Consider the following 25,829-nt stretch of genomic DNA (forward strand, 5'->3'; position numbering starts at 1 on the left):
AACAAACGCAAACAATTCCTGCCAAGAGCATTAGAATCGCGGAATAGAGTTTGGGACATTTATTTACTGCACAAAATGTAACAATATTTATTGTAGCACAAGCCGCGCTTGACACTGTTTTTGTCGCATTAAATCGCATTAAACAAAATTCGGAGTCTTTTTTCCACAAAAGAAAAAAAGAAAGAGAAGTGATACAATTGTACATTGATGATACAAAGCAAGTGATCGCCTCGGCGCGTTGCATTCGGACGTCCCTAAAATGGAAAAAAAAGGAATAGTTGATAAACTGGAGTGCGAGGTTGGTATTCCTCTCATAAAGAGTTATAAAGAATTGGGACTACAAAGCTGTGTTACTGTATACTACATATGTACTCGATAGAGCAGCTATGCGCAACGCAGAAGCAAAATATTACAAAGCAGAATATTACAGTAAGCTAGATCAATATCCTGCCCGACAGATAACAACAGCTCACTGAAAAGAAAGCTGACTACCCAAGTAGGGCAGAATTGGTTATTGCGATATTAATTAGTGGAAGCAGAGCATTCTGCTCGATAAGCTAACGCAGAACCTAAGTTAGTGTTCATAGCGCGAGGTTAGCCGGTTAATGTTCTGCTCGACAGATAACAACAGCTTAATAAAGAACTGACTACCCAAGTAAAGCAGTTTGCTCGACAGATAACAACAGTTCTTGAAAGAACTGACTACCCAAGTAAAGCAGTCTGCTCGACAGATAACAACAGTTCATTAAAAACTGACTACCCAAGTAAAGCAGTACAGGATTAATATCGCGCGGTGATGGTTGAATTAACGTGGCGCGCGGTAGATAAAAACAGTGCAGTAAATAAATGACTAAGAGCCAAGCTATGCAATACAATAAGTTCAAAAAACAGAATCTTAAAATTGATATAGCCTATTTACAAATTTCACTACTCACCAATGCCTTGCCTTGCTTTTATAAGATCGTGAATCCATGACGAATACGCGCGAGTTTCCCAACCTCGATCAGTTTCCCGCCATAATAACAAATATTCAACAAGACTACGACTCTCGGCAATGGTCTGAGGAGGTACATCCTTCCAAAATATCGTTATAATTCCTAAACGTATACGTTGCTTTTCGAGATTTCAATCCAATGATACTGAGAGGAAATTTGTTAGCCAAATTCAAAGACAGAGAAAGCTGGGACAATTCACACTAATACAACTCGATTTCAGAAGTACATAATTTTATCGAAGCTGGCGTCGATTTATCTGAGCATCGCATTCTCAGGTGGAGAAAATAACAACGAATGACCCAAGAACTATTTTCCTCGGCTTTATGGTAGATACAACTTACCAAGTCGAATATGCATGTGTAAAGGTCAATCCTCGAGCAGAGGAAGTGGTCTGCTGTTATTCAATAAATTAAATTGCTGCCCGCCGCACTTATCGATAAATACAAAAAAATTCCACTCCTTTGTGACAGTCTGGGCTGGGAAATGCTATGAAAATGAAGGCAAACCAAAGGCAAATCGGCAGTTGACCGTGGAAAATATATCATACAATACCACTCCGGAAAACACTGCGCGTCGCAAGGCACGAGTTTGTCTCGAAAGCGCAAGATGAAACTGCGTGACTATAATACACTGTGGCTGTTTCATGTTACATTTCCAGGCATACGATGACACATCGCGTACAATATTAAGAGGACCCCTGGGTGGAATTTTTTTCCTGCTCAAAGCTGCTCATGGGGTATACAAGAAAAATCACGATAGACAGATATACTGAGAGATATCGATCACGGCTTTTTCTACGTCTAAACGAGCAACAAAACTGAATTCAGTGGCTTTTTATTACTGAGCAGATACCTGCGAAAGGAAAGAGATCAAAATAAATGCAAGCTAAAATGTTGAGTGCAAATAAACACATTAAGGGAATGTAATACAGTCAACTCTCTTTATTGCGGACACCCTCGGGACCGCGAGTTAATGTCCTTAATAGCGAGAGTCCGTAATAGCGGGAATTTATTTCAGTCAAACGTCTGTAATTTATTTTTGCCGGGGATTTACCTGCTGTCCGTATTATCGGGGTGTCCGTAATAGCGAGGTGTCCACAAGGCGAGAGTTGACTGTATACATCTATTAATTTTCAATAAGAAGCTGTCAAATGTCTTAATATGTATTCAGTTTTGGTTAGTAGTTTAAACAACTCCGATATTTCGAATGACACCGATACAATGGTCTGTATTCAGAAGTTTTTGTTTCTCGTGAACACAACCGACATGTTTGTCTCCGCGGAAATAATCAAAGTCTATTTTCTCTTAACTTGTGTAGCAGTCATTCCCTCTTCAAGCGGTAGAAGTAGCGCCGAAACGAATGCTTCAGGGGAGAACGAGTTTCCAGTCGGCTGTCGGAAAGGAGACGACAGCTCTGACGCAGGCTTATTTTCTCCTTACAATCCCCGCCTTGAATACATTGAATACTTTCATTCTGTCTTTGTGGACATTGATAAAATGTCGGCAAAAAGGCTAGGAGAATTCATGTTTTCAGCGAGACGTACACTAAAATGTTAATATGAGCGACTTTCCCGTTATTGGAATCTCAAAACATTGTGCTATCACTGTGTCCAAGGAATTAAATAGGCTAAGCTAAAGTGACTTGTTGCAAAAGGTACCATTTCAGAATTGTCGGTTCGTTTTCGTATTGTTTTATTCCCTAAAATTATTTTAAATTAAACGGTTGCGCGCATTTTAATCTAGTTGTAATACCTAGACTTGTTGATCAAATGCAAGCGTGTAAACATGAAATCAACGCATAACAATTAATAGCATTATTCGTCTCGAATGCTGAATAAAGTTTTGTGATTTCACTCAATCTGTATAAGTAACATGTAACTGTGAAACAAATAGACTAAAGCATTTCGCAAGAAGAATTGAACAATTTTGTTAAAAATGCATTTGGTTAGGACATGAAAGTACCCTGACGTGAAAATTCATAGCGAGAATAAACACAGGCAAAGGAACAACGCGACTTGCTTTACTGACAAAATTTAATCAAAGCACTGTCTCTGAGACTAGGAGGTTATTAACACAATCGACGAAAGAAACGAGCCAAATTAAACTGCGCAAATGAATGATTCCAAAAGAGGTGGGTGAGAGCAAGAAAGTGGGGTTCACTCCCAATTTTATTTTCCTTTCCTAACCGAGCGGCGGGAAAGTTGCTTCTAAATTACAGACAAAAAAAGTATCACAGAATTCTTCACGGTACTGGGAAGAGACAAGAAGGAATGGAGACGATGGGTAAGGAAACCCCCCATTGAGGTATATCCTCTATTGCACTCCAGATGTGCAAGAAGTTCCGCTTATTGTTGTTGATGTTATATTAAAACTGTGAATTTTACTAGGATTAATATTAGAACTTGTTGAGGTGCGGTTGAGTAGAGAAAAGCTAGTCGGAGTCGCAATTTTTAACAAACATTCATTAGGAAGATTTGAAGGTCAGTGATTCGAGGCTATGTTCCGCATCATATCTCAGTTCCCTGGGGGCAACCGTTTGGTAGACAAGAGGTAGAGTAGTTTTATTCAAACCTGCTTCATGCTATAGCAACCGCGTTAATATATGTTAAACTACCACTGTATGATCCAACTAGGCGTGCAACGTTTTTATATATTGACGACGCTACAAATTTTTAATTTAATAGTGTAATAATTCACCTCCTGGTTTTCATTGTTTTCTATTTTTTAAGGCGAGAAAGGTCTTTCTTCCTTGAATTTTGTCCATATTACTACGATCTGATAATCAACATGAACGGAAGAAGTTGTTTCCGCGATAAAAGTTGAGTACGCAATCCACTGATCAAACTGGGAGGCCCTAGGCGAGTAAAGATAAAATTAAAAACTGACTCGGAGTAAGTTGATTGGACGGGAGATCAAGCAAGAAAATCTTCCCACATTGTAAACACAACCTTCTCAGTTGAAACCTTGAACTTAAATAAGTACATCCTACGTGTTATTAGTCGTAACAGCCAAGCAATCCACAGGACTTTCAATCCGGCTTTGTTGAGCAGCTGAAAATCGTTCATTGGATTTCTAAAAATGCGTTTGCCTATCCAGGTTTATTTCCTTGCAGTTTTCCTCGTCCTGACCGTGAATGGCGCTAACAACTCTTCCAAATCTTGCGCCAAACCATACGACAAGATGATGGTTTGTAATCTGATGTGTAACCTACTTCAGGACGACGCCATTAAAATGCTGCAAACTAAACTGGAAAATCTCATTGCAGTGGTCAACAAACCTTCACCTACTTTGCCACCAGGTAAAATGATTTGTCTCCAGTGTTATTGTCGTCTTTCCTTTCGAAAGTTTCAAATCGCTACTGTTTTTTTGCTAAGCGCAGCTCGAGAAGGTCGCGTGAGTTGAAAAATATCGCGTGCGATCACGCCTTAGTTCTCTTTCTTGTGTCTTTCGTCTCTCACGCATCATCAACAGAGGGACAGATAGAATTCCAGTGTATACATTCTGATATTTTCAAAAACTACATCTAACTGGATTTTTTTTTTACAGCCGTTCCCGCCTCTTCATGCAAGGAACAGTATGAAAAACGCAGGTGGGTTTTGAGGTGTACTATGACACATTCCGCTAACTAAGCGAGACAAATGAAAGGTTCGGATTTGAATATTTAACCCCATTTTTAAAAAGACAACGTTTCCTTACCACTTTAACTTACACTGTTTCTCTTCCTTTCCAGTTCCACCAAAAGCCAAGTGTATCCGATGATGCTTGGTTCACAGAAGATTCCTGTTTACTGTCACATGGGCAACTTTGGATGCGGAGATGGAGGGTGGACGCTGGCCATGAAGATTGACGGCACAAAGGTATGCAGTCCTCTTCATTCTTTACAAACGCTGTACAAGTATTTAACATCTGACAGTTGACTAATTTTCCTTCTTTCTATTCCAGAAAACGTTCCATTACGATTCTGCTTTTTGGAACAACAGAAATGCCTATAACTCTGCTGGAGGGAAGACTGGGTTCGACACACAACAGACCAAGCTGCCTACCTACTGGAACACACCCTTCTCTAAGATCTGCCTTGGTATGAAGATCGGTCAGCAGATCAAGTTCCTCGTCATTAATAAGCAGGCCAGCTCACTGTACGCACTGATTGCTGATGGGAAATACCGTGCAACGTCACTGAGTCGTAACACGTGGAAAACGCTGATTGGTTCTCGGGCATCGTTGCAAGCGAACTGTAACAGGGAAGGGTTCAATGTTGCCTGCAGCGATAAGGGCTCTACCAGGGCAAGAATCGGTATCCTTGCAAACGAGCAGAAAGATTGTGGAACGTGTGATTCCAGAATCGGCTTTGGTACTGGTGGATACACTGATGACTCAAACACGTGTGGAAACAATATGGATACGATAAAATTAAAACAAAGATCAAAGCCATGGGATACATCTTGGTTCAGTAGAGTAGAACTAACTCGTACATAAAATGTACAAAAACATCCACTTGTGAAATAAAGATGGAGAGTTTTTTTTAACTATTTGTGTCTGTCATTAAAGTCAATTGACTTCCTGGACTGACTGACTGACCAAATTAAAAAAGGGATAAAAAGCTCAATTTTACATCTCTGGTATAGTTTCGTAGTAATGAAAGAATGAATAATCAGTTCCAACCAGCCAATATTGCAATTGAATTCCTCAGCAATATACTGAGAGCCTGGCTTTCTTGACTGACTAGTTATTTCTTTGAGTAATGGACAAGCAGACACAATTACCAAAGACTGGCTTTGAAAACTGAAACCGATGGAATTTTTAAACGTGACAAGAACATATTTGATAATTTTAGAGTTAGAAGCGTAATGGAAGCCGACGATCGATCTAGTTCTTTTAGATACTCCCACGTGCCATGCAAGACTTCCCCTTTAATCCACAACGCCCGAACAATACGGGGGACCCGAGCGATCTATCAAACTCACTCTTTTTTTTTTTTTTTTTTTTTCGTATTCCTCTATTATGCAAAAAGATATACATTGGGGAAATAGATAGCAGACTAGGTTACCGTTTCCTTCAGCAACTACGAGATATTGCAAGAAATGACAAAGATGCGTCCAAACTGACCTTACAAACACATGGCGATCTGTCGCGGCTAAATGGGAAGGCCGCATAAATTCATCTTTCAAATCGGCACTCTTAATCCAAACAAAATCAATGAACGCCTCTCACTTCAACTAACTTTTTGTTGCTTTCAACGTTGCTTATAGCTTTCACCAATAGCGTGGCTCCACCGGCTCAATATAAAAACCATACACAACCAACAATGAGCGATGGCGAATTTTGTCTCGAAAACGTCTAGGTTCACAAGCAGCATAACTTAGGAGGCTTTTCCTTTGCCAAGAAGAGTTGCTTTCCGTTACGGTTACCATACGAATATTACTTGAAATTTTGACAGCAACCAGAAATCTACCACACTCGTATGAAAGCTTTTTTGTGTCTTCCTTCTATCACGAAAAAATTTCTCCCAATATACTGTATGTTTATAATTTCCCCTCTCTTGTAATTTCGTATTATCTTAAGTTTAGTTTTCACGAGAGACGCAGGATCATGCAAATCATGGAATTCCTTTACTGACGAAAGAATGTGAAAGGTACAAATGAATGTTGTGTCGTTAACACTATAAATTACGATGGATCAGAGAATTAACTCTTGAGTATGTTTGAATGGCCTTGTAGCTCAGTCGGTAGCCAGCAACCGTTGCTCAAATCTGGACTGGTCGTGCATTCGATTCCCACCGAAACCGAGTCGAAACCCAAACTGAGGGTCGAGCATTACTCTAGCCTCGAGCATTTGACGGTCTGGTACAGTTCTTCACTCACAATACTTAATCGTTTCTAGCCTGAGTATAAGACTCTTCGGTCCCGCCCTCCCCCCCCCCCCCCCCTCTTCCCTAAGGAAGGGCTGATACTCAAGTTACTTCGTTCCCCTGATGATAAGTTATGTAACAAAGACAATAAATTCCTGATTGACTAAGTCGGAGGGGGATGGAGGGGAGGGGGGCATAAATGAGATGATAGATCCACAGAAAGAAGGGCCACTGCCAGAATACTGAACAGTCGGATTTACCCGATAAGTCATCGGAACGGACAATGTTCAAAGATGCCAAACTAAAGTCCCCCAGGGGTGGGGAGGTAAGGGTGGGGGTTGCACTGTTAGAATTGACAGATGCATAAAACGTACTCGATTTGTAAAGGGAGCACTAAGAACAATTGACTTTTTGCATGAGCGAGAGTCTGACAAGGTTAACATGACTGACCTTCCTGTCATTTGCATATGAAAGAAAGCTTTATGATTCGTTCCTAAAAATTTAATATGCTACCCATCAGTGGTTTAACCAAAAAAATAAAATTCAGATGACCGTCTCACAAAGAATGGTTTAGTTATTTTTTCACATTTGTAGCAGCAACTTGCGGTGGAAACAAGTAGCAAAGTGCTGGGAGACTCTGAATGCGACTTAATGAAGTTGAAACTTTAAACAGAACAACATAAATTCCTGTAACCTTGCAGGAGGGAAGACTGGGTTCCACACACAACAGACCAAGCTGCCTACCTACTCGAACACACCCTTAGTCTACAAGATGTCCCTCGGTATGACGATCGAGGGGGTGGAAACGAACGGTTTGGACGTATCGACCGTTCACCGGCCTTTCGTCAGACAAGGGGCAGACCGAATAGTTAACGCTCGAAACGATAGCACTCGAATTTCTTTACGGTGGCCAAATTGCCTTGCGAACTCTTTTAATAAAACGATCATTTGATATAAGCGTATGTCCTGCTTATTACAGGATCAGGTTCTAATAATGTGGATAAGAGACAGAGGCTTCAATCTACTGCACAAATACCTGTATCGATATACTTGTTGTCAGATTTTAAAGCCTCAAGCTTATGCTTATGGGTAGCCAAAAATCTTGCAGTTGTCAGAGCCAATGATAGGGAAAAAAATAATGTAAACATTTGCCTAGTGAGTAGTACCGGTAGGGGTGAGCCATAATCGTGTTTGGTCAATTTATTTATAAATTGTCCATCCCCACGTGGCGCATTTGCTGCACTTTTAAGGCATGTTTAAAAGCCATGATAGTGTCTTTAAATGCAACATATACAGTCTTCCGACATCCATTTTAATTAACGAAAACTGGATTGGTCAGGATTAAGGTAAGCTTCAGAGACCAGTGGCACACCCCCAGACAAAAAGTTTTAGAGTCCCCCCCCCCCACCCCAGACCCCCCAGCCCCCACGGCCAAAACACACAGCAAAATCCCGCAAAAAAAAAGGTTTGGAGAATTCGCAATAATTTTCTTAGATGCGTTAGACAATATCAATTGTAACAATATAATAGCAAAGCTATCAATTATGCACTAATGATAATAATGGTGGTCTGCGTTCTTTTTGTGTGGAATAATATGAGGGGAAATCGCATCAAGCAAGGCATGATCAGTTAATTTGCTTTTCTTCTTATTGGAAGAGAAAATGGCCGGAGTTTTGCTGACCAATCACAGAGCGTAGTAAAGTAAAACGAGACACGATATTAACTTTAACACCAATCTCGTACCCAGAGTCCTCAGGCTCTTTGGCCAGCGGTTGGTTGCCAAAAGAGACTCTGGGGAACTGGAATTTATTACTGCAAGATATTTGCGGTAAAATAAAGTTCCAGTTCCCCAGAGTGACAGTCTCTCCTGGCGACCAACCGCTGGCCAAAAAACCTGAGGACTCTGAGTACGAGATTGTTGTAACACTCAAATGAAAACTGCGCTATGAAAGATACCCATTAGAGGGATCAGGATTTGCAAAGCTCTCAAGGCTGACTGTTTTGGTGTTGGCCTTAATATACAGCAGTGCATGAGGACTGTGAATATTAAAATATTATGTCTTTCTCTCTCCGCCCAAGCCAAACCCATAAATTCTGCTCTTGCCTGAGCTCTGTTTACTGGGCAACAAAAATAAACACACCAAAGTTGGAGCAATATGGCTATGGACAATAGGTCCATAGCCGCTTTTATTGAAACAAACAAATCATGAATGAATTCTGTTATTATATGTTTGCCCAGTAAAGGTGCGGGCCAAGAAAAACGCCCAAAGCAATGACACCAAAGGTGCATTGCTGCCCCACCCCAGGCAAGAGCAGAATAAGATACACAACAAGCTATGACTGCTAATCAGCCGGCACTGAAAACGAAATCCTTGAATATTACAATGGTGTACCAGCCGCCCATGCAAGCATGGCACACCCAAAATTAACTACAGTAATCAGATCACAAAGACTAGCATAACCTGAACAATTGAAAACTAAATCCAGAAAAAGCCGCCCATGCAAACTGAATTAAGAATTAGACTGTTCACAACAAGAATTAAAAAAGTAACTCCTGACAAAATCGCCCATGCAAACTGAATTAAGAATTAGACTGTTCACAACAAGAATTAAAAAAGTAACTCCTGACAAAATCGCCCATGCAAACTGAATTAGGAATTAGACTGTTCACAACAAGAATCAGAAAAGTAACTCCTGACAAAATCGCCCATGCAAACTGAGTCAGGAATTACACCCTTCATGACAAGAACTTAAAGTAGCTCCTGAAAAAGCTGCCCATGCAAACTGAATTAGGAATTAGACTGTTCACAACAAGAATTAAAAAAAGTAGCTCCTGACAAAATCGCCCATGCAAACTGAGTCAGGAATTACACCCTTCATGACAAGAACTTAAAGTAGCTCCTGAAAGAGCTGCCTATGCAAACTGAGTCAAGAAATCAAGTGGAGCAGCCGCCCATGCAAGCATGCCACACCTGACTTACTACCCATAAGGAATAAAAAATGGTAAAATAGTTTACCATCTTTTGCTAGCTGCAAAATTAATCCTTGGTAACAAGGAAAATTGAGATCAATTAAGACACAACAAGGTGGGGCAGCCGCCCACGCAAACTGACCCACCTTACCAGTAATTATGATGACATTAATTAAGCCAAAAAATAAAAGATGGTAAAAATTGCTATTTGCTAGATGAATTCTTAGTAACAAGGAAAATTGAGAGTAACAAAGGGAGACACAACGGGTTGGGGCAGCCGCCCATGCAAACTGACCCTTATTGCCCATAATTATAATGACCCAATTATGTGTTCAGGAACGGAGACTGGGAACCCTGATATAGCGCATAAAAGCATTGGACTTCCAGCGTCCTAACATTCTTATCTGAGTATCAGAAAACCCCTGATCTGCTGCATATGAAGCCGCACCAATTCGGAACCTATGATCTTTATAACGGGAAGAATCTAAGCCACACAATTGACAAGCCCTTAAAAGCTGGTTGGAGAAAAATGACCTTGAGACAGGCAACCCATCCTCTGAAAGGAAAATGGCCCCAGGTCTGACGCCCCGTAAGGTGAAGTACTGTGACAACAATGCAACGGGACAGGTGGAATTGGGCTGCCGGGAAAGAACCGAGGAAAAGGGGCGTGCATTGTAGCTATGTTTAAAATCCCCCAAAGGTAAGTTTCAAATCCATCAATTCCCCAGATGGTGAATTTAATTTAGTGAGCTGATATAACTGAAGGGGAGGGTTAGCACTGCTATTACATGTAGCAGTCATTTCTCCTATACGCAAAAAGGCGTAAAAGGCCAAAGAGCACATAGCCCGAAACTGACTCATTTGGTAGGTAGACCCCTGTAAGGATGGAGCTATTGATACTAACCGGTCCAAAATAGGATAGAAAGTGTTATAGGAAGGCGGCTATCCAAACGGAAACCCACCTTCTTATAGCCTTTGAGGATCTGAGAAACATAAAACACTTTGGATGGATCAGGGAAACCTAACAGCTTATGCAAATATCCCAAGGCCGAAATGTATGTTGTCACAGTAGATGGGACATAGTTGAAATCAAACAAATACGCGATAAACAGAGCCAGTAGTGATGGGGAAATGGGAACAAAAGCAAAGGGTAAGTTGAAAACTGAATTGTAAAATTTATGAAAAAGCTTCCAAGCCCGCCGATAAGTGGGAATGGAAGATGGTTGCAGGCTTGAACGCAGCAGATAGGAGGTCACTGACGCCAACTGAGAGGCTGGAGATGAAGAGGGATCTCTGTGGGATGAGGATTCATGTAGGCCGGTGCCAGTTGTTTGAAAGTCTGCAATTTTAACCGAGAAAGGGCATCAGCAAGAACATTGTGCACACCCGTAATATGCTTGGCTTTAAAACAAATATTCTTTTCCAAACGAACAAGCACCAGCCTACAAACTAAAAAGAACAAGTTCTTATCCCGACAAGACTGCTTGTTGATGACATGAACCAATGCCTCATAATCAGTAAAGAAAAGGATGCGTTGATTCTGCATTTCATGGCCCCATAAATGCAGACTCGAAACAATTGGGTAAAGTTCTAAAAAGGCAATGTTTAGGTGACACCAGCTATCCGGCCAGTCCGACCGTAACACCAATGTCTACCAAAAACAGCACCATAACCCAAGGCACCAGAGGCATCAGTATACAGTTCTAGCTGATGAGAGTTGGTCCACTGATCAGTCAGAAAAAATGAGCGCCCATTAAAACTTGAGAGAAACGATTGCCAAACCAACAAATCCTGTTTCACTTCGCTAGAAAGGCGAATCAAAAAAAGTGATTTTTGTACTCCAATAGTCAAATCAATTAACCTGCGCAAGAAAGCCCGACCTGAGACAACAACTGTGCAGGCAAAATTGAGCAATCCTGTCAACGATTGAATTTCCTGAAGAGTGACCTTACGCGTACGAAGAAAGGCTGAGAGAAGTTCACGACATTTATCCAGCTTTTCTTGGGGTAAACGGGCCTCCACCAGAACTGTGCATGTCCAGCTCAATAGCCGCAAAAGCCAGTGTTGTCGATGGGCCAACAGTTTTCTCTGGTGCCATGGGGATACCCAAATAACTACAGAACATTAAAAAATTATCCAACTGATGTTGGCATGAGGCTTGAGAGGGAGAAACAATCAAGAAATCATCTAGCAAATGCAAAATATAAGCCGAATATGCAACTTCTTCTGGGCAGTCCATTCAAGAGCAGTCGAAAACATCTCAAAAGTTAGATCGTTTTATTTCACATTAATATTTGGCTTGAAACACAAGAGGAAGAAAAAATAAACATAGATACAGGTTACATAACTAAAAACATATATTACATTGAAGTCAGTTTGAAGCAGCCAAAGTTGCAAAGCTTTCGAGTTGGCTGCTGCATATTTGCACATAAAAGAAGCAAATATTGAACAATCATTTAATTAAACAAATAAAATAATAAGTAACTAGTGACAAAAACTAAAGGCAAGATACAAAAAAATATAAAATACAACTTAAATGGAATTAATACATGCTATATATTATCTAGGTAATTGGGTTCTTATGCATGATTTCGTTTTGCAATGTCAAACACAATCTCCCAAGTAAAACTGTCTACCAGGTTTTACAACATAATTTAATAATTATTTCTTTAAATATATGGAAATCCTCTTTTGCCCTAAATCACAGGAGACAAAAGAAACAAGTGGGCACCCTGTGGCTAGTCATAGGCATTATAATTTATAAACTGAACTGGTTTAGTTGGCCTTTCGGCCTTTAATTGGGTAACTCGAAAAGACTGATCCATGGGCAGACTGGTTCAGAGTACCCCTACTGAACCTCTTTATGGCCAACACAATAAACAGAAGAAAGGGAAGTTTAAGTTTAGCATTTCGAGTGTGCTATTTCATAAATTTAGTTGGCTCTGGCTCAGGGTCAGCCACTTGATTGTCAATGTGGTTTCAATTTTTTTGGGTTAATTACAATTATTTTTCAAACCAGTCTGATTTTTGTTTTCCTTTGTGCAGTATTCATACCATAATCATAAAAGTCAAACTGGTTTAAAAATTTTTAATCCCCTAAAAAGTTTTGAGCCACAACATATACATGGCAAGATAGTATTTGCTCATTGTAGAATATAAACCAAATAAGCAAGCTGTGTTTTAAAACTGGCTTGTTCTTTGCGTTTCTCTAACATTTTGTTCAGCCAATTCTCCCGCAGGTTCATAAAACTCGTCCCAGGCTTAAAAGAATTACAAAGCAGCTGCTTTCATGCCCAATGCAATCATGGATGACCATTGCTTTATTTGTTGTTTAGTTTTTGGATGAAAACTTCTTTTTTTTCTTTTCTTCTTTTGCGGTGGTCCATAGAGGAGGTCATTAGGTTGTTCATGGACCAGTCTGTTTGGTGGCCCATGAATCTGGTCAGGTTGGGGGGTACACAGTTCAGGCTTTAAAAAGAAACATAGGCTGTATATTACCCCAAGGTTGATTCAACCATTGCTAGCTGTGCTTGACAACAATATTATTCCACAAAAGGCATTCATTCATTTACACTTAAAAAAAAACCCTTAGATCTAGTTCCACAGTTATATATAAACAAAGGAATCAATAGCATGCCTTACAAACTACCGTGTAGCATGAAAATTTTGCGGGAGTTTTATTTTGCGGATTGGCGAGTTTTTGTGGTTTGCAGGAACAAATTTTTGCGGTTCGAGATGACTGAAATTTTTGCTGGGAACTAATTTTTGCGATGCTCTGTTCAAGCCTTAATACTCTTAACTTTTATTGTACGGAATGTTGAGTCACAGTTCACTCTACTTACAAATTAGAGACATACCACTGTAATACCTTACTGCGTAAAGGGACTGAACAACAACGAAACAAAACAAAAAGCCTACCTGGCCTACTATGCACAACCAAACACTATATTATTTTATAAGAAAGCAGTATGAATGATTGAATTACCCATAGCTGAAACCTTTCTAGGCATACAGAGGGGCTTTCGAGTGAAAGATGTAGAAGTATACAACTTTGAGACCTAACCGGGGAGCGGCCTGCTAAAATGCAAAAACTTTGCCCTAGTGTAAAGCAATGAGGCAGACTTAGTCGATGATAATAGTTCACTCTTGTTCAGTTGAAGGTTCAAGAGTTGAAATAACTTCTGTGCAAGCCACCGCAGAAGCGCCACTAGAGCATGGTTGGTCTGTTTAAGTCCAATGTATATCGCCCCAGTGGCGCAGATCGACCGCAGATCTATTAAAAGTGGAGTTTACTGAAGGGAGTTAATGTTTGCGGCGTTTTATTTTGCGGGTGTTTTTTTCTGCAGGAAATAATTTTTGCGGATCGAGGTCAATCCGCAAAATTCGCAAAAATTAGAACCCGAATAATTTTCATGCTACACGGTAAACACAAAGAAGTGCAGTTTTGAAGCCTTTCCTAACCCTGGAATTTTCCCACAAATGACCGCTTGATGCAAGAAAAAGGCAGTTGGAGGAGGCTTTGTTTAATTAAAATACATTGGTAAAAAATATAGAAGAAATAAGCTAAATCAGTTAGTAACAACCAAAAGAAACCTAAAATGAACAAATAAGGATGGGGCCTACAATACGTGGATATTTTTGCATGGTTTAAAACTATGAGGAGAAAGCAGAACTTAGCAAGTGCTCTTGCTATCCATAAAGAAAATTTGGGGTAACCCTGCAATATTCAGAGATAATAAAGCTTCAATTTGGAAAAAAAAACGCCATACATTTCTTTGTGTTTCACTGTTTTTTAGAATAATTGTTGCTAAATTATCTCTAAAAAAATCAATGGTTACCTCCAATTTTCCTTTTGAATTTCAATAGCCCTTGCTAAGATCTGTTTTTCCTGCATAGTCATAATCCCCGCAAAAATACTTTAGTATAATATTTAGACTAGGCACTCAGTTCATAAGCTGCATCTTAGGTTCTACCAGGACCTTTTTGTGGATCATTGCAAAACAAGCTTTGTAGTGAATTTTTTTTCTGACCTCCTCTTGAGTTTCACGGTTGACAGGTATGGTTGATTTCTCCTTCCATTCATTTGCATCAGAATCAAACATTTCGACTGACAGCTCTCTTGATTTCCTGCTGTCTTTCATACCACCAATGACATACAAAGTTCCCTTAAAGCACACCATGCTTGCAGAGTGACGGGGCACTTTAAGACTGGGTATCACCTGCCATTCATCAGTTGATGGGCTGTAAACCTCGCATGTGTTGAGTGCTCTTAGATTCCCATCATCCTTTTGCAGTCCACCTGCTACATAGATCTTCTCGTTCATGGCTGCTCCAAAAGCATCATGTCTGACTTCATTCATAGGTGCAACCTCCTCCCAGCTTTCTTCACTTGGATCAAGTTTTTCTACCCTGGCTATTCCATTAATCTCTTCATTTTCATTCTCAGTGCCACCCATTATGTAAATATGATGACCATCAGTGACACCACATGCTCCCCAGCGACTGAGAGCTCCACCCCCATATATTTTCCATTCATTCTTGTCTGGATGGTATGTAAAAATGGTGTTCTCAGGAGCAGTTTCAGTATTTGTTAATACATACAAAGTCACATCATCATCAAATACAAATACAGAAGAAAATTGCTCTTCATACTTAAACTTTGTTCTAATTGCTCCCCATGAGTTAGTGGAAGGTACATAGTATTCTGCCACTGGAGACTGACCAAGCACAACTTTTTGTTTACTGAAAATATAAACTTTGTCTCTGTATTGTATGGGAACATGGTTCTGATGTTCCCAAGTCATGTCTGCAAAGTGGTACCACTTGTTTTCATGTGGAAGGTAACACAAGGCTTTTTTTCCACCACAAACAAAGATTCCATCTTGCTGTAATTCCAGGCATTTTCTTGGTAGCTTGATACGACTATTACCACTGGAGCCAAAAATTGACCCCAAAGAACCGCAGACAAGGTTAGTACACTCAATGTTGGTTGTTACGAGCTCTTCCTTGACCAAACTGTTACACAAAAAGTCGTGTGAAATGGACATCAGGCGTACTTGACGCAACAACTCAGGAAAATCTTTTTCTCTTTTACTCTTGTTGTGAGAAACCCACTTCACAATTCCATGAAAAATTTCTTCTTCAGCTCTGACAACAACATCATCACTTGACACCCATTCCATGACTTGTTTTACATCGAGGTTCAGAAAATCATCTGTTTCCAAGACAACACTGAAACGTTTATGGATCACTTTGCAGGATGACTCCTTCAACTCCGTGCACTGATACTTGTCGGCAAAGTAATAGTTATAAAGACAGTTTTCGGGTGTCACATTAATCTTCAAGAAATCACACGCTGCTGTTTTTAAGCCTGGCATAAGTAGATAATCTGCAGTTGCAATCAAATTATGGCTACTCTCCTCGGTAACTGAAACATTTCCAGTGTAAATGTACTTTAGTACTTCTTCCATGACAGCCGCAGTAGCTTCTTCAAGCTCTATTTTAATCAACTGTTCGTTGCTTTCTCTCATGTCAATTTCAAGAAGTGAAAGGAAGAACGGGCTTGCTGCGGCTAGCACAGGTTTGTGAGCTTTGAACTCTTTGCCTTTCACTGAAACTGTCACATCACAGAAGCTTTCGTTTCTTCTCAGGGCATCAAGACGCTCGATAAGTTGTTGACGATGTTGTGAAGGATCTGTTGTCATGGGGTTAGACACCTTCGCCATGATTGCCTTTGCGGAAGTAGACGGAAGCGAATGCAATTGAGAGGGGATTGGGCTCTGGTCCTCGAAGGACCCTTTTTACAGGACAGAAACAGCGACCACGCTTTCGCGTTACGCTCCTTTTTTTGCGAGGACCTTTTTTATTTTTATTTTTAAACAAAATTGCAACATACTTAGAACATGCCCCAGGAAGCGGGGGGGGGGGGGGGGGGGGGGAGGACGTTCACTGAGTTCCTGGGAGAACCACTGGGAAAAACGAACAGATGCTTGCATCCAGCCGGCATCGCAGTTCATGTCCCACAGCAATTTGTGTGTGTAACTTCGACTTGAATAATTGTTTTTAACACTCGTATTGTTTATGTTGGTCTCGTTCGCGTTTTGTTTTATGTGGGCCTTGTCTTCCGCAAGGGTTGCCTTTAATGGTACACTATAGCTAAGGTTGGCACGGGCATGGCATGCACTCTTCCGTCTCAATTGACCCAAATGGGAAGGGGGGGATGCCTGTCAGCCTTTATAAACACACGAAATAACTAAACTTTAACAGATAATTTAAGAACGTCTCTTAAGAATATTTTGAGACCCAAACTAAAAAAAAAACAAACATAAGGGAAGGTTCAACCTCAACACCAAAATTAGACGTTCTTTAACCAGGATCCTGCCTTAGCCCGTGAAAAGGCTCCTAATGGGCCCTTTCTTTTTCGCTCCTAGACCGAGTTCTTTTTTACAGACTAGAAGAGTGTACTTGGTGAAAATTGTTTTATTGGACACGGAATAACCATTCGAACCTGTTTATTGGCGCGTTCCTTTCAATTTTGAGTGGAGCTTTATGGCAGAAAACATTCACCCGATTTTTCTCAGTGATATTTGGCATCCCAAATGAAAAAAAAAATGCTTGTATTTTAAAAGGAAATGGTATTAATTATTTTGTAAATGCATCAATTTAAAGTTAATGCAGGCCCGTGGCAGGGGAAGGGGTAGGGGGGCTTGAGCCCCCACCCCCCCCCCCCCCAGAGTTTTTCGAAGTTAAAAAGCAATGTGCTAAAAATATATATAATTAAAACAAATAAATGTCCACTGATCAGGAAGTCTTAAACTCTGATGCTGAAAGTGCCTTTTCACAACCTTCAATAATCTGTTTACTACAGTACCTGTCAGTTTCCTTCGCTATCAGTTTGTTTTGATATACAATAGTAACAAAGGCACTCCTCCGGTACCTTGTGAATCGGAAATAAGAACTAAAATGGATCGAAATCAACCAGTTTCAAGCCGTGGAAGCTGTTGAAATAAACTACTTGTTTTCTGACATCCGCTCATCATCATAGATAGCAATATAAATGCCCTTAGTTTACAACAATTTAGTGTTCATGCGTTGTCAAAAGCCACACAAGTATGTCCTCTCAAGAGCCAGAGAAATAAATTATCCTGGACTCTAACTGCCTGATTCCAAATTTAAAATGTGAAAGAAAAATCTGTCGTCGTTTGTTTATGTCCTCCTGCAAACGTGAAATTAGGAAATTTCACTTGGTAGTCCTAGTAAAAGAAACGGCAAAGAACTGTACCAAAAAGTGTGATGCAGGAGCAAAGTTATTGTTTTCAATTCGTTTTTGCCGACATAAAAATATACTAATTAAAAACATTCATTTTTATTCAGCATCTAAAAATCATTACCCAAGCAATAAGTTACCTTGATTCTGATCATGCTAAACATTTTCTTGCGGAATGAAGACTTTTTGTAGTATTTCTCTTGTTCTGCACAGCCAATCACAGGTAACCGCAGGCATTAATGACGTAAGAAAACTTGATCGGTTCATTTCAATTTCAGAAGCGCGGACCGTCCGTACGGTAGGATAATCTGCAAGCGTTTAAAATCATTTTATATTATAACATAGCTAGTAAATTCGTGCAATCAAATTCAATTGCGCGAGCGTGCTTCATATTCCTATTGTGCACGCTGATGACGTCAGCTAACAAATGCCTCGAGAACTCGGTGAGCGACTTTCTCCATTTTGCATTCAAAAACGGGAGAAATCTTCAGCAAATGTTTAACTACAGATGACAACAAGGGAACCAGCTGATGAAGAAGCTTATCCCACTTTTTCTTTGGGATTGGAGTTTTTAACTCCCGAAAAAAAAACCTAAAGAAAAGAAAAAAAGAGAACAAGGCCCGTGACATCGTGTCTCGCAAAACTATTAATTTTCAGGCGCCAATTTCGCTTTCTCAGAGGGAAAAGACACCTTTTCGAAACGATAAACTGAAAGAAAGACTGCTAAGGAATACTCGATAGTTTCAAAAGCGGAAATCCGATAATTAACGGCGAAGAAATTGTGCTTCAAGGAGATATTGTTGTTTTATCCAGCCGACGATCAGCAAGCGGACATTTCAGATCATTATTTACTGATTATACACCACGAACTTTCTTGGTAACGTTCGAGTACTTGTGGGAATTCAATCCACAAGAAATTACAGGTTTGATTGTGAATTTGTACTTAAATACTTTTCTAATTGAAAGCTTTTTCGTATTCCTAACAGTTTTGTTGCGAAATTTTTGAAAACCGTGCACACGGTTCGATAAATTCACTTCAAAATGGACTTGCAGTTCCTTCAAATCACTTGCGCGTTCATCGTCTCGGATTAAAAATTGTACGCCCTTGCTTCTTAGAACAAAGACTTAATTGAATAAATTTTTCATTTAGGGAAGCTTCAGTTGTCTGTTTTCTTTCTCTTTTCATTCTTGAGACGTGACAACTGCGTAAATCTTGCGTAAACAAACCGACATGTCCTCGCAAGCGGAAAGAATTCTCCCATGTAACGCGAGGATCAAATTTTCAAGTTTGTTTTTTGGAAAATTTTTAATTGGCAACCAGTGTATTTTATTCCATAATTAGAAACTTTAACTACTGTAGACCAAAGGGGTGTTGCCTTTTTTATCTTGTAAGATGTGTATTTTTACCGAACATGGGTTTTTTTTTACTATTTTGCACATTGGCTGAATGCTTGGGAAACCTCTGGCCAACCTAGAATCAACGGGTTTAAAAACTACCGCGTTGAAAATGTTATAAAACAATTGATTCAAGCGTCAGCTGTGCATTCATCGAGATATGAAGCACTTGGGAAGTTTGCAGAGCACTCAAGAAGCTAGAGTTGCTCTCGGCTACGCCTCAAGCAACTCTTACGCATCTTTCGTGCTCTCCAAACTTCCCGCGTGCTTCATATCTCGATGAAGCACGCTGACGCATGAATCAATTGTTAAAATTAGGTGCGGTTACACGGGGCACTTTTACCGTGGTAAATTGCCCTTTTACCAGGGGAAACTGTATTTAGTAGTGTGACCGACGTTTCCCGAGGTAAATTTCCCGTGTTAAATATCCATGGATACGTCAAAAAGATCACACGAAGCGCCCATGACATTTAACGTGGTAAATTGCTGTGGTGTTTTGATGCCCAAGGTACAACAGCCAATCACGATGCTCCGTTTGACAGCAAAAGTTTCTTCGCAGCTCACTCTTTTCTCCACTGGAACTGCGGCTCTCATGGCGGTATCTTGTCGCGATAACGCCGGCCCAACTACAGTAATCTACAGATGTATTCAAAAGTGGCTCTGGAAACCCGAAAGTTTTCTTTCCACCAGCCTTCATGCGATCTATCATTTAGCAATCTTTCAAACCAAAGCTGTGGTCGAGGAAGACTCCATACACTTCGACGCGCGCGCGCTTTAGTTCCTCAACGTTGAATTTGTCTAGTTAAGACAGCAGTACTCTGTTGTATCATTGCAAGCAACCGCCACCTTTGAAATCTCTTTCGCATCAAGTATCGTATAAAAAGGTAAGCGGAAAGTCGTCGGCGTGATAGCAAGAGAAAGATAGATATGAGGCACGCTAATTCTCTTGAATCAAACTTCATGACTCAAGAAGTTGCAATTCAATTTCCCGCCACATTTGCGTGACATTTGTTTTACCTTGGGAAATCGCTATTCGCGTGTAACCGCTGGAGCCACGGTACACTAAAACCCAAGTGTGATGTACCGCGGGACAATTTACCACGGGAAATGCCATTTACCGTGCTGTGTGTAACCGCACCTATTTATATTAATATCTGTGTACTCCGAACTGCTATTACCATGACCAGCCATGTCTTGGCCCCAGATCCTTTTCGTCACATATTTCAAGATAGTCACAGAAACTTAAAGAATTACATAACAACTATCCGAAAATATTGACGGGTCGTTTGACCAAAACTGTCAAAATCGATGTGGAGCGAAATTTCATTAATTTGCATTTCGAAATTATCAGTTTTAATCCGCTTCGTTTCTACGGCAATTAAATATGCTAACTTGACTGATTTACCAAAATTTAAAGACTTGCCTCGTCAGGAGGAATTTTGAGTTTTAAAAGAATGGTTTCGCTTCATTTCCGAAACGTTAAAATATTAGGAAAAACAGGCGATTGTTTAAAACTATGATTGATTTTCATGACTAAAGATATGGTGATCTAACGCGATTACAAACTTGAAATTTCAAATTAAACAAAACATAACAATGCTATTCCTATCAAATGGTGTCGAAAGTTTTACCAAATTAGTCAGTCTATAACAGAAATATGTCTTAAGAAAAAACCCCTGAACCATTTTGCAAGAGGAATTCACGACTTTTTTCAAAATGCGTTTAATTGAGAAAATAGGACACGTGTACTTACGTTGACGTGACGCCCTGAAGAAAATAAACACACTGCAAATGGCCACCATAAAGAAACTGTTCGAACGGCGAGTACACTCACAGAAACCTTGGCGGAACAAGTAAGGAAAGACGGAGGGAAAGAAACAACAAATCGAGGTAAGATAGGAAATAAAATAATGATCAATCCGCAAATTTGCGGCGCCGGTAGAACGATGCTTCTGTGAAAACTATGAATTATAGTAGGCTGTTTATCATGGCGTGCGAAGGCAAGGTTGTGTAATCTGTTTTTTAGTAATCTGCTGTTTTAATAAAGCATCTATCTATCTAATCAAAAGTGTGTCGGGGTTTGATCAGACCTTCGGTCTTGGGATTACTGAGAAGATCTGTGGTTCGTGGCTAGGTATGAGATACCTCGGCGTGCGACTTGTATAAGAAATAACTTTTATTTAAAACAATTGAAACAAAGCGTCACCTTCGAGACTAGAAGGCGGTAATCGAAACATTAGCGTCAGTTGAAACGAGCCTTAAATCACACGACGCAATAACTCCGAAAAGGAAGGTGAAGTAGGGGGAAAGAGAGGTTCTTTTATTTTAACTTGCTAACTTTACTTGTATTGATCTTTAAAGTCGCTACGAAAACTGAAGGTTTCACCCTCAGGGTTTAATGACTGAGCATGGGATCAAGCCGCCACAAACAGCGACATTTTGGAAACTGATTATAGACAAACCTCTCGGTTAAGCGGACACTTTCTTTCAAGTGAGGGTTCCGAAACAAATTCAGTATTGATGGCTGGAAATAAAATCTCTGTTAGAGGGCCACTTTTAGTAGGCGTCCGCCGGGGCAACTTTCGTGTCATCTAGATACAAGAAAAATCACGATAGAGAGATATACCGAGAGATATCGGTCACGGCTTTTTCTACGTCTAAACGACCAACAAAAACTGAATTCAGTGGCGTTTTATTGCCGAGAAGATACCTACGAAAGGAAAGATAAACACATTAACGAAATGTAATACGTGCATTTATTAATTTTGCAATAAGGAGCTGTCAAATGTCTTAATATGTTATCAGTTTTGGTTCGCAGTTTAAACAACTCAGATATTTCGATTGACATCGATACAATGGTCTGTATTCAGAAGATTTTTTTTCTCATGAACACAACCGACATGTTTGTCTCCTCGGTAATAATCAATGTCTATTTTCTCTTAACTTGCGTAGCCGTCATTTCTTCTTCAAGAGGTAGAAGTCGAAATGAATGCTTCCGGGGAGAACGAGTTTCCAGCCGGCTGTCAGAAAGGAGACGACTGCTCTGACGCAGGCTTATTTTCTCCTTACAATCCCCGCCTTAAATACGTTGATTACTTTCATTCTGTCTTTGTGGTCATTGATAACATGTCGGCAAAAAAGATAGGCGAATTCATGTTTTTAAGAGACGTACACTGAAAAGTTAATATGAGCCGACCTTCCCGTTATTTGAATCTCAAAACATTGTGCTATGTGTCCAAGGAATTAAATATGCTAAGCTAAAGTGACTTGCAAAAGATACCATTTCAGAAGAGTCGGTTCGTTTTCGTTTTCTCATTTTATTCCTTAAAATTATTATAAATTAAACAGGTGCGCGCATTTTAATCTTGTTGTAATACCTAGACTTGTTGATCAAATGCAAGTGTTTAAACATGAAATCAACGCATAACAATACCATTATTTGTCTCGAATGCTGAATAAAGTTTTGTGATTTCAGTCAATCTGTATAAGTAACATGTAACTGTGAAACAAAAAGACTAAAGCATTTCGCGAGAAGAATTGAAAATTTTTGTTAAAAAGGCATTTAGGTAGGACATTAAAGTACCCTGGGGTGAAAATGATAGCGAGAATAAACACAGGCAAAGGTCCAAGACGACTTGCTTTGACAAAATTTTATCAAAGCACTGTCTCTGAGACAAGAAGGTTATCGACACAATCAACGAAAGAAACGAGCCAAATTAACTGCGAAAATGAATGATTCCAAAAGAGGTGGGTGAGAGCAAGGAAGTGGTGTTCACTCCCAATTTTATTTTCCTTCGCTAACCAAGCGGCGGGAAAGTTATCCTCTAACTTAACGACAAAAACTGACTCAGAAATCTTCACGGTACTAGATAGAGCCAAGGAGGAAAGGAGACGGTGGGGAAGGAACTCGTCATCGAGGTATATCCTCTACTGCACTCCAGATGTGCAAAAAGTTCCGCTTATTGTTGTTGTTTTTGTTATATTAAAACTGTTGATTCTATTTGGATAAATATTAGAACTTGTTGATGCGCGGTTGAGTATATAAAAGAGAGTCGGAGTCGCAATTTTTGACAAACGTTCGTTAGGAAGATTGGAAGGTCAGTGATTCCAGGCTATGTTCCGCATCCCCATATCACAGTTCCTGGGGGCAACCCTTTGGCAGACAAGTGGTAGATTAGCTATACGCTTAGCTGTACCCGCGTTAAATATATTAAACTACCGCTGTATAGTCCTCCTAGGCGTGGAACGTTTTATATACTATGACGCTACAAATCTAGACATTAGCATTTCACCTCTTGATTTTCATTTTATTTTATTTATTTTTTACGCGATAAATGTTTTTCTTCCCTTGACTTTTCCTCATTTTATGCAAGATGATCAACGAGAATGGAGGAAGATGTGTGCGATATAAAACTGGAGTAAATAATTCGCTGATAAAAGCGAGAGGTACTGAGGCGAGTTAAGATAACAATAACTTGGACAAAGCTAATTGGACGGGAAAGCAACAAGAAAATCTTCCTGCATTGTAAACACAATATTCTCAGTTGAAACCTTGGACTTGAGTAAGTACAGCCTAAGTGTTATTAGTCATAACGGTCAGCAATCCGCAGGACTTTCAATCTTTGTTGAGCAGCCAAAACCCGTTCATCGAAGTTCTCAAAATGCACTTGAATATCCAAGTTTATTTCCTTGCAGTTTTCCTCGTCCTGAGCGTGAATGGCGCCAACAACTCCTCCAAATCTTGCACCAAACCGTACGACAAGATGATGGTTTGTAATCTGATGTGTAACCTGCTTCAGGATTCGGACGCAAACGACGCCATTAAAATGTTGCAAACTAAACTGGAAAGTCTCATTGCAGTGGTCAACAAACCTTCACCTACTCTGCCACCAGGTAAATGATTTGTCTCTAGTGTTTTCCCCGTCTTTCCTTGAGAAAGTTTCAAATCGCTACTGTTTCTTTACTAAGCGCAGTTCAAGAAAGTCGCCCGAGTGGGAAAATATCGCGCGCGTCCGCGCCTTAGTTCCCTTCCTCGTGTTTTTCGTCTCTCGTGCATCAACCAACCGGGACAGATAGAAGTCCAATGTCAGTATTCATCGTGATATTTTTTAAAACTACATCTAACTGGGTTCTTTTACCTTTTTCCCAGCCGTTCCAGCCTCGTCATGTAAGGAACAGTATGAAAAACACAGGTGGGTACATTCCGCGAACTAAGCGAGACAAAGGAAAGGTTCGGATTTGAATATTTGACCCCATTTTCAAAATTCTGAGACTCCCCAACAATAAAAGAAAACAAAAAGCTAACGATAACACTTCCTTACCACTTTAACGTACACTTTTTCTCTTTCTTTCCAGTTCCACCAAAAGCCAAGTGTATCCGCTGATGTTTGGTTCACAGAAGATTCCTGTTTACTGTCACATGGGCAACTTTGGATGCGGAAATGGAGGGTGGACGCTGGCCATTAAGATTGACGGCACAAAGGTATGTAGTTCTCCTCATCTTTTAAAAACGCTGTACAAATAATTAACATCTGACAGTTGACTAATTTTCCTTCTTTCTATTGCAGAAAACGTTCCATTACGATTCTGCTTTTTGGAGCAACAGAAATGCCTATAACTCTGCTGGAGGAAAGACTGGGTTCGACACACAACAGACCAAGCTGCCTACCTACTGGAACACAGCCTTCTCCAAGATCTGCCTCGGTATGAAGATCGGTCAGCAGATCAAGTTCCTCGTCATCAATAAGCAGGCCAACTCACTGTACGCACTGATTGCTGACGGGAAATACCGTGCAACGTCACTGGGTCGTAACACGTGGAAGACGCTGATTGGTTCTCGGGCATCGTTGCAAACCAACTGTAACAAAGAAGGGTTTAACACTGCCGGTAGCGCTAAGGGCTCTTCCAAAGCAAGAATCGGCATCCTTGGAAACAACGAGAAGGATTGTGCAACCTGTGATTCCAGAATCGGGTTTGGTACTGGAGGGAATGATGATTCCAACACGTGTGGACATCATGGATACCACGGGAACAAAGCGATAAAGATCAAAGCCATGGGCTTCATCTTGGTTCAGTAACTCGTACATAAAATGTACAAAAAATGTCCACTTTTAAAATAAAGATGGAGAGTTTATTAACTATTTTTGTCTGTCATTGAAGTCAATTGACTTTCTGGACTGACTGACTGACTGATTGACTGACTGAGCGAATTAAAAAAGGAAAAAATAGCTAGATTTTACCTCTCTGAGATAGTTTCGCAGCATTGAAGAATGAATAATTTCCAATCAGCCAATATTCAAATTGGATTCCTCAGCAATAAACTGACAGCCTGGCTTTATTGACTTACTAGTAATTT

General features: G+C 40.1%; 4 protein-coding genes and 1 pseudogene across 6 annotated transcripts in view; 2 read left to right on the forward strand and 3 right to left on the reverse strand.

Annotated features, from left to right (window-relative positions):
- LOC146467132 (kelch-like protein 7) overlaps nt 1–16,655 on the reverse strand; it is a 36,298-nt gene extending 19,643 nt beyond the window's left edge. The window contains exon 1 of the mRNA XM_085126003.1: nt 14,793–16,655. Within this exon, the coding sequence (XP_084982129.1) occupies nt 14,793–16,538 (1,746 nt within the window). The 5' untranslated portion in view covers nt 16,539–16,655. The remainder of the gene's footprint in view (nt 1–14,792) is intronic.
- The window catches only part of LOC146467125 (putative skeletal organic matrix protein 5), an 89,177-nt gene extending 63,562 nt beyond the window's left edge, over nt 1–25,615 (forward strand). The window contains exons 1-5 of one of the 3 annotated variants that reach the window (XM_085126010.1): nt 20,949–21,364; nt 24,170–24,367; nt 24,624–24,666; nt 24,830–24,956; nt 25,042–25,615. In XM_085126010.1, coding sequence (XP_084982136.1) covers nt 24,238–24,367; nt 24,624–24,666; nt 24,830–24,956; nt 25,042–25,551 — 810 coding nt within the window. In that variant the 5' untranslated portion in view covers nt 20,949–21,364; nt 24,170–24,237 and the 3' untranslated portion in view covers nt 25,552–25,615. Of the gene's footprint in view, nt 1–20,948; nt 21,365–23,805; nt 24,368–24,623; nt 24,667–24,829; nt 24,957–25,041 lie in introns of those variants that run through there. The other 2 variants (XM_085126011.1, XM_085126009.1) reach the window with 2 other exon arrangements.
- LOC146467135 (putative skeletal organic matrix protein 5) lies at nt 4,014–5,506 on the forward strand. The gene is made up of 4 exons (XM_085126007.1): nt 4,014–4,292; nt 4,541–4,583; nt 4,725–4,851; nt 4,937–5,506. The coding sequence occupies exons 1-4, from the start codon at nt 4,073–4,075 to the stop codon at nt 5,468–5,470; spliced, it is 924 nt and encodes a 307-aa protein (XP_084982133.1). The 5' UTR covers nt 4,014–4,072; the 3' UTR covers nt 5,471–5,506.
- Nucleotides 10,806–12,061, reverse strand: LOC146467136 (uncharacterized; annotated as a pseudogene).
- LOC146467137 (kelch-like protein 7) overlaps nt 13,150–25,829 on the reverse strand; it is a 32,217-nt gene continuing 19,537 nt past the window's right edge. Inside the window, exon 2 of the mRNA XM_085126001.1 lies at nt 13,150–13,450. The gene's annotated coding sequence lies outside the window, so the exon portion shown is untranslated. The remainder of the gene's footprint in view (nt 13,451–25,829) is intronic.

This window comes from Pavona decussata, unplaced genomic scaffold (assembly GCF_977016875.1).
Source record: "Pavona decussata unplaced genomic scaffold, jaPavDecu1.1 SCAFFOLD_137, whole genome shotgun sequence".
NCBI classification, from domain to species: Eukaryota; Metazoa; Cnidaria; class Anthozoa; order Scleractinia; family Agariciidae; genus Pavona; species Pavona decussata.

Coding starts and splice junctions, on each gene's coding strand:
- LOC146467135 (XM_085126007.1), top strand. CDS start 4,073: ATGCGTTTGCCTATCCAGGTTTATTTCCTTGCAGTTTTCCTCGTCCTG. Junction 4,584..4,724: donor GAACAGTATGAAAAACGCAG/GTGGGTTTTGAG, acceptor CTTCCTTTCCAG/TTCCACCAAAAGCCAAGTGT. Junction 4,852..4,936: donor TGAAGATTGACGGCACAAAG/GTATGCAGTCCT, acceptor TTTCTATTCCAG/AAAACGTTCCATTACGATTC.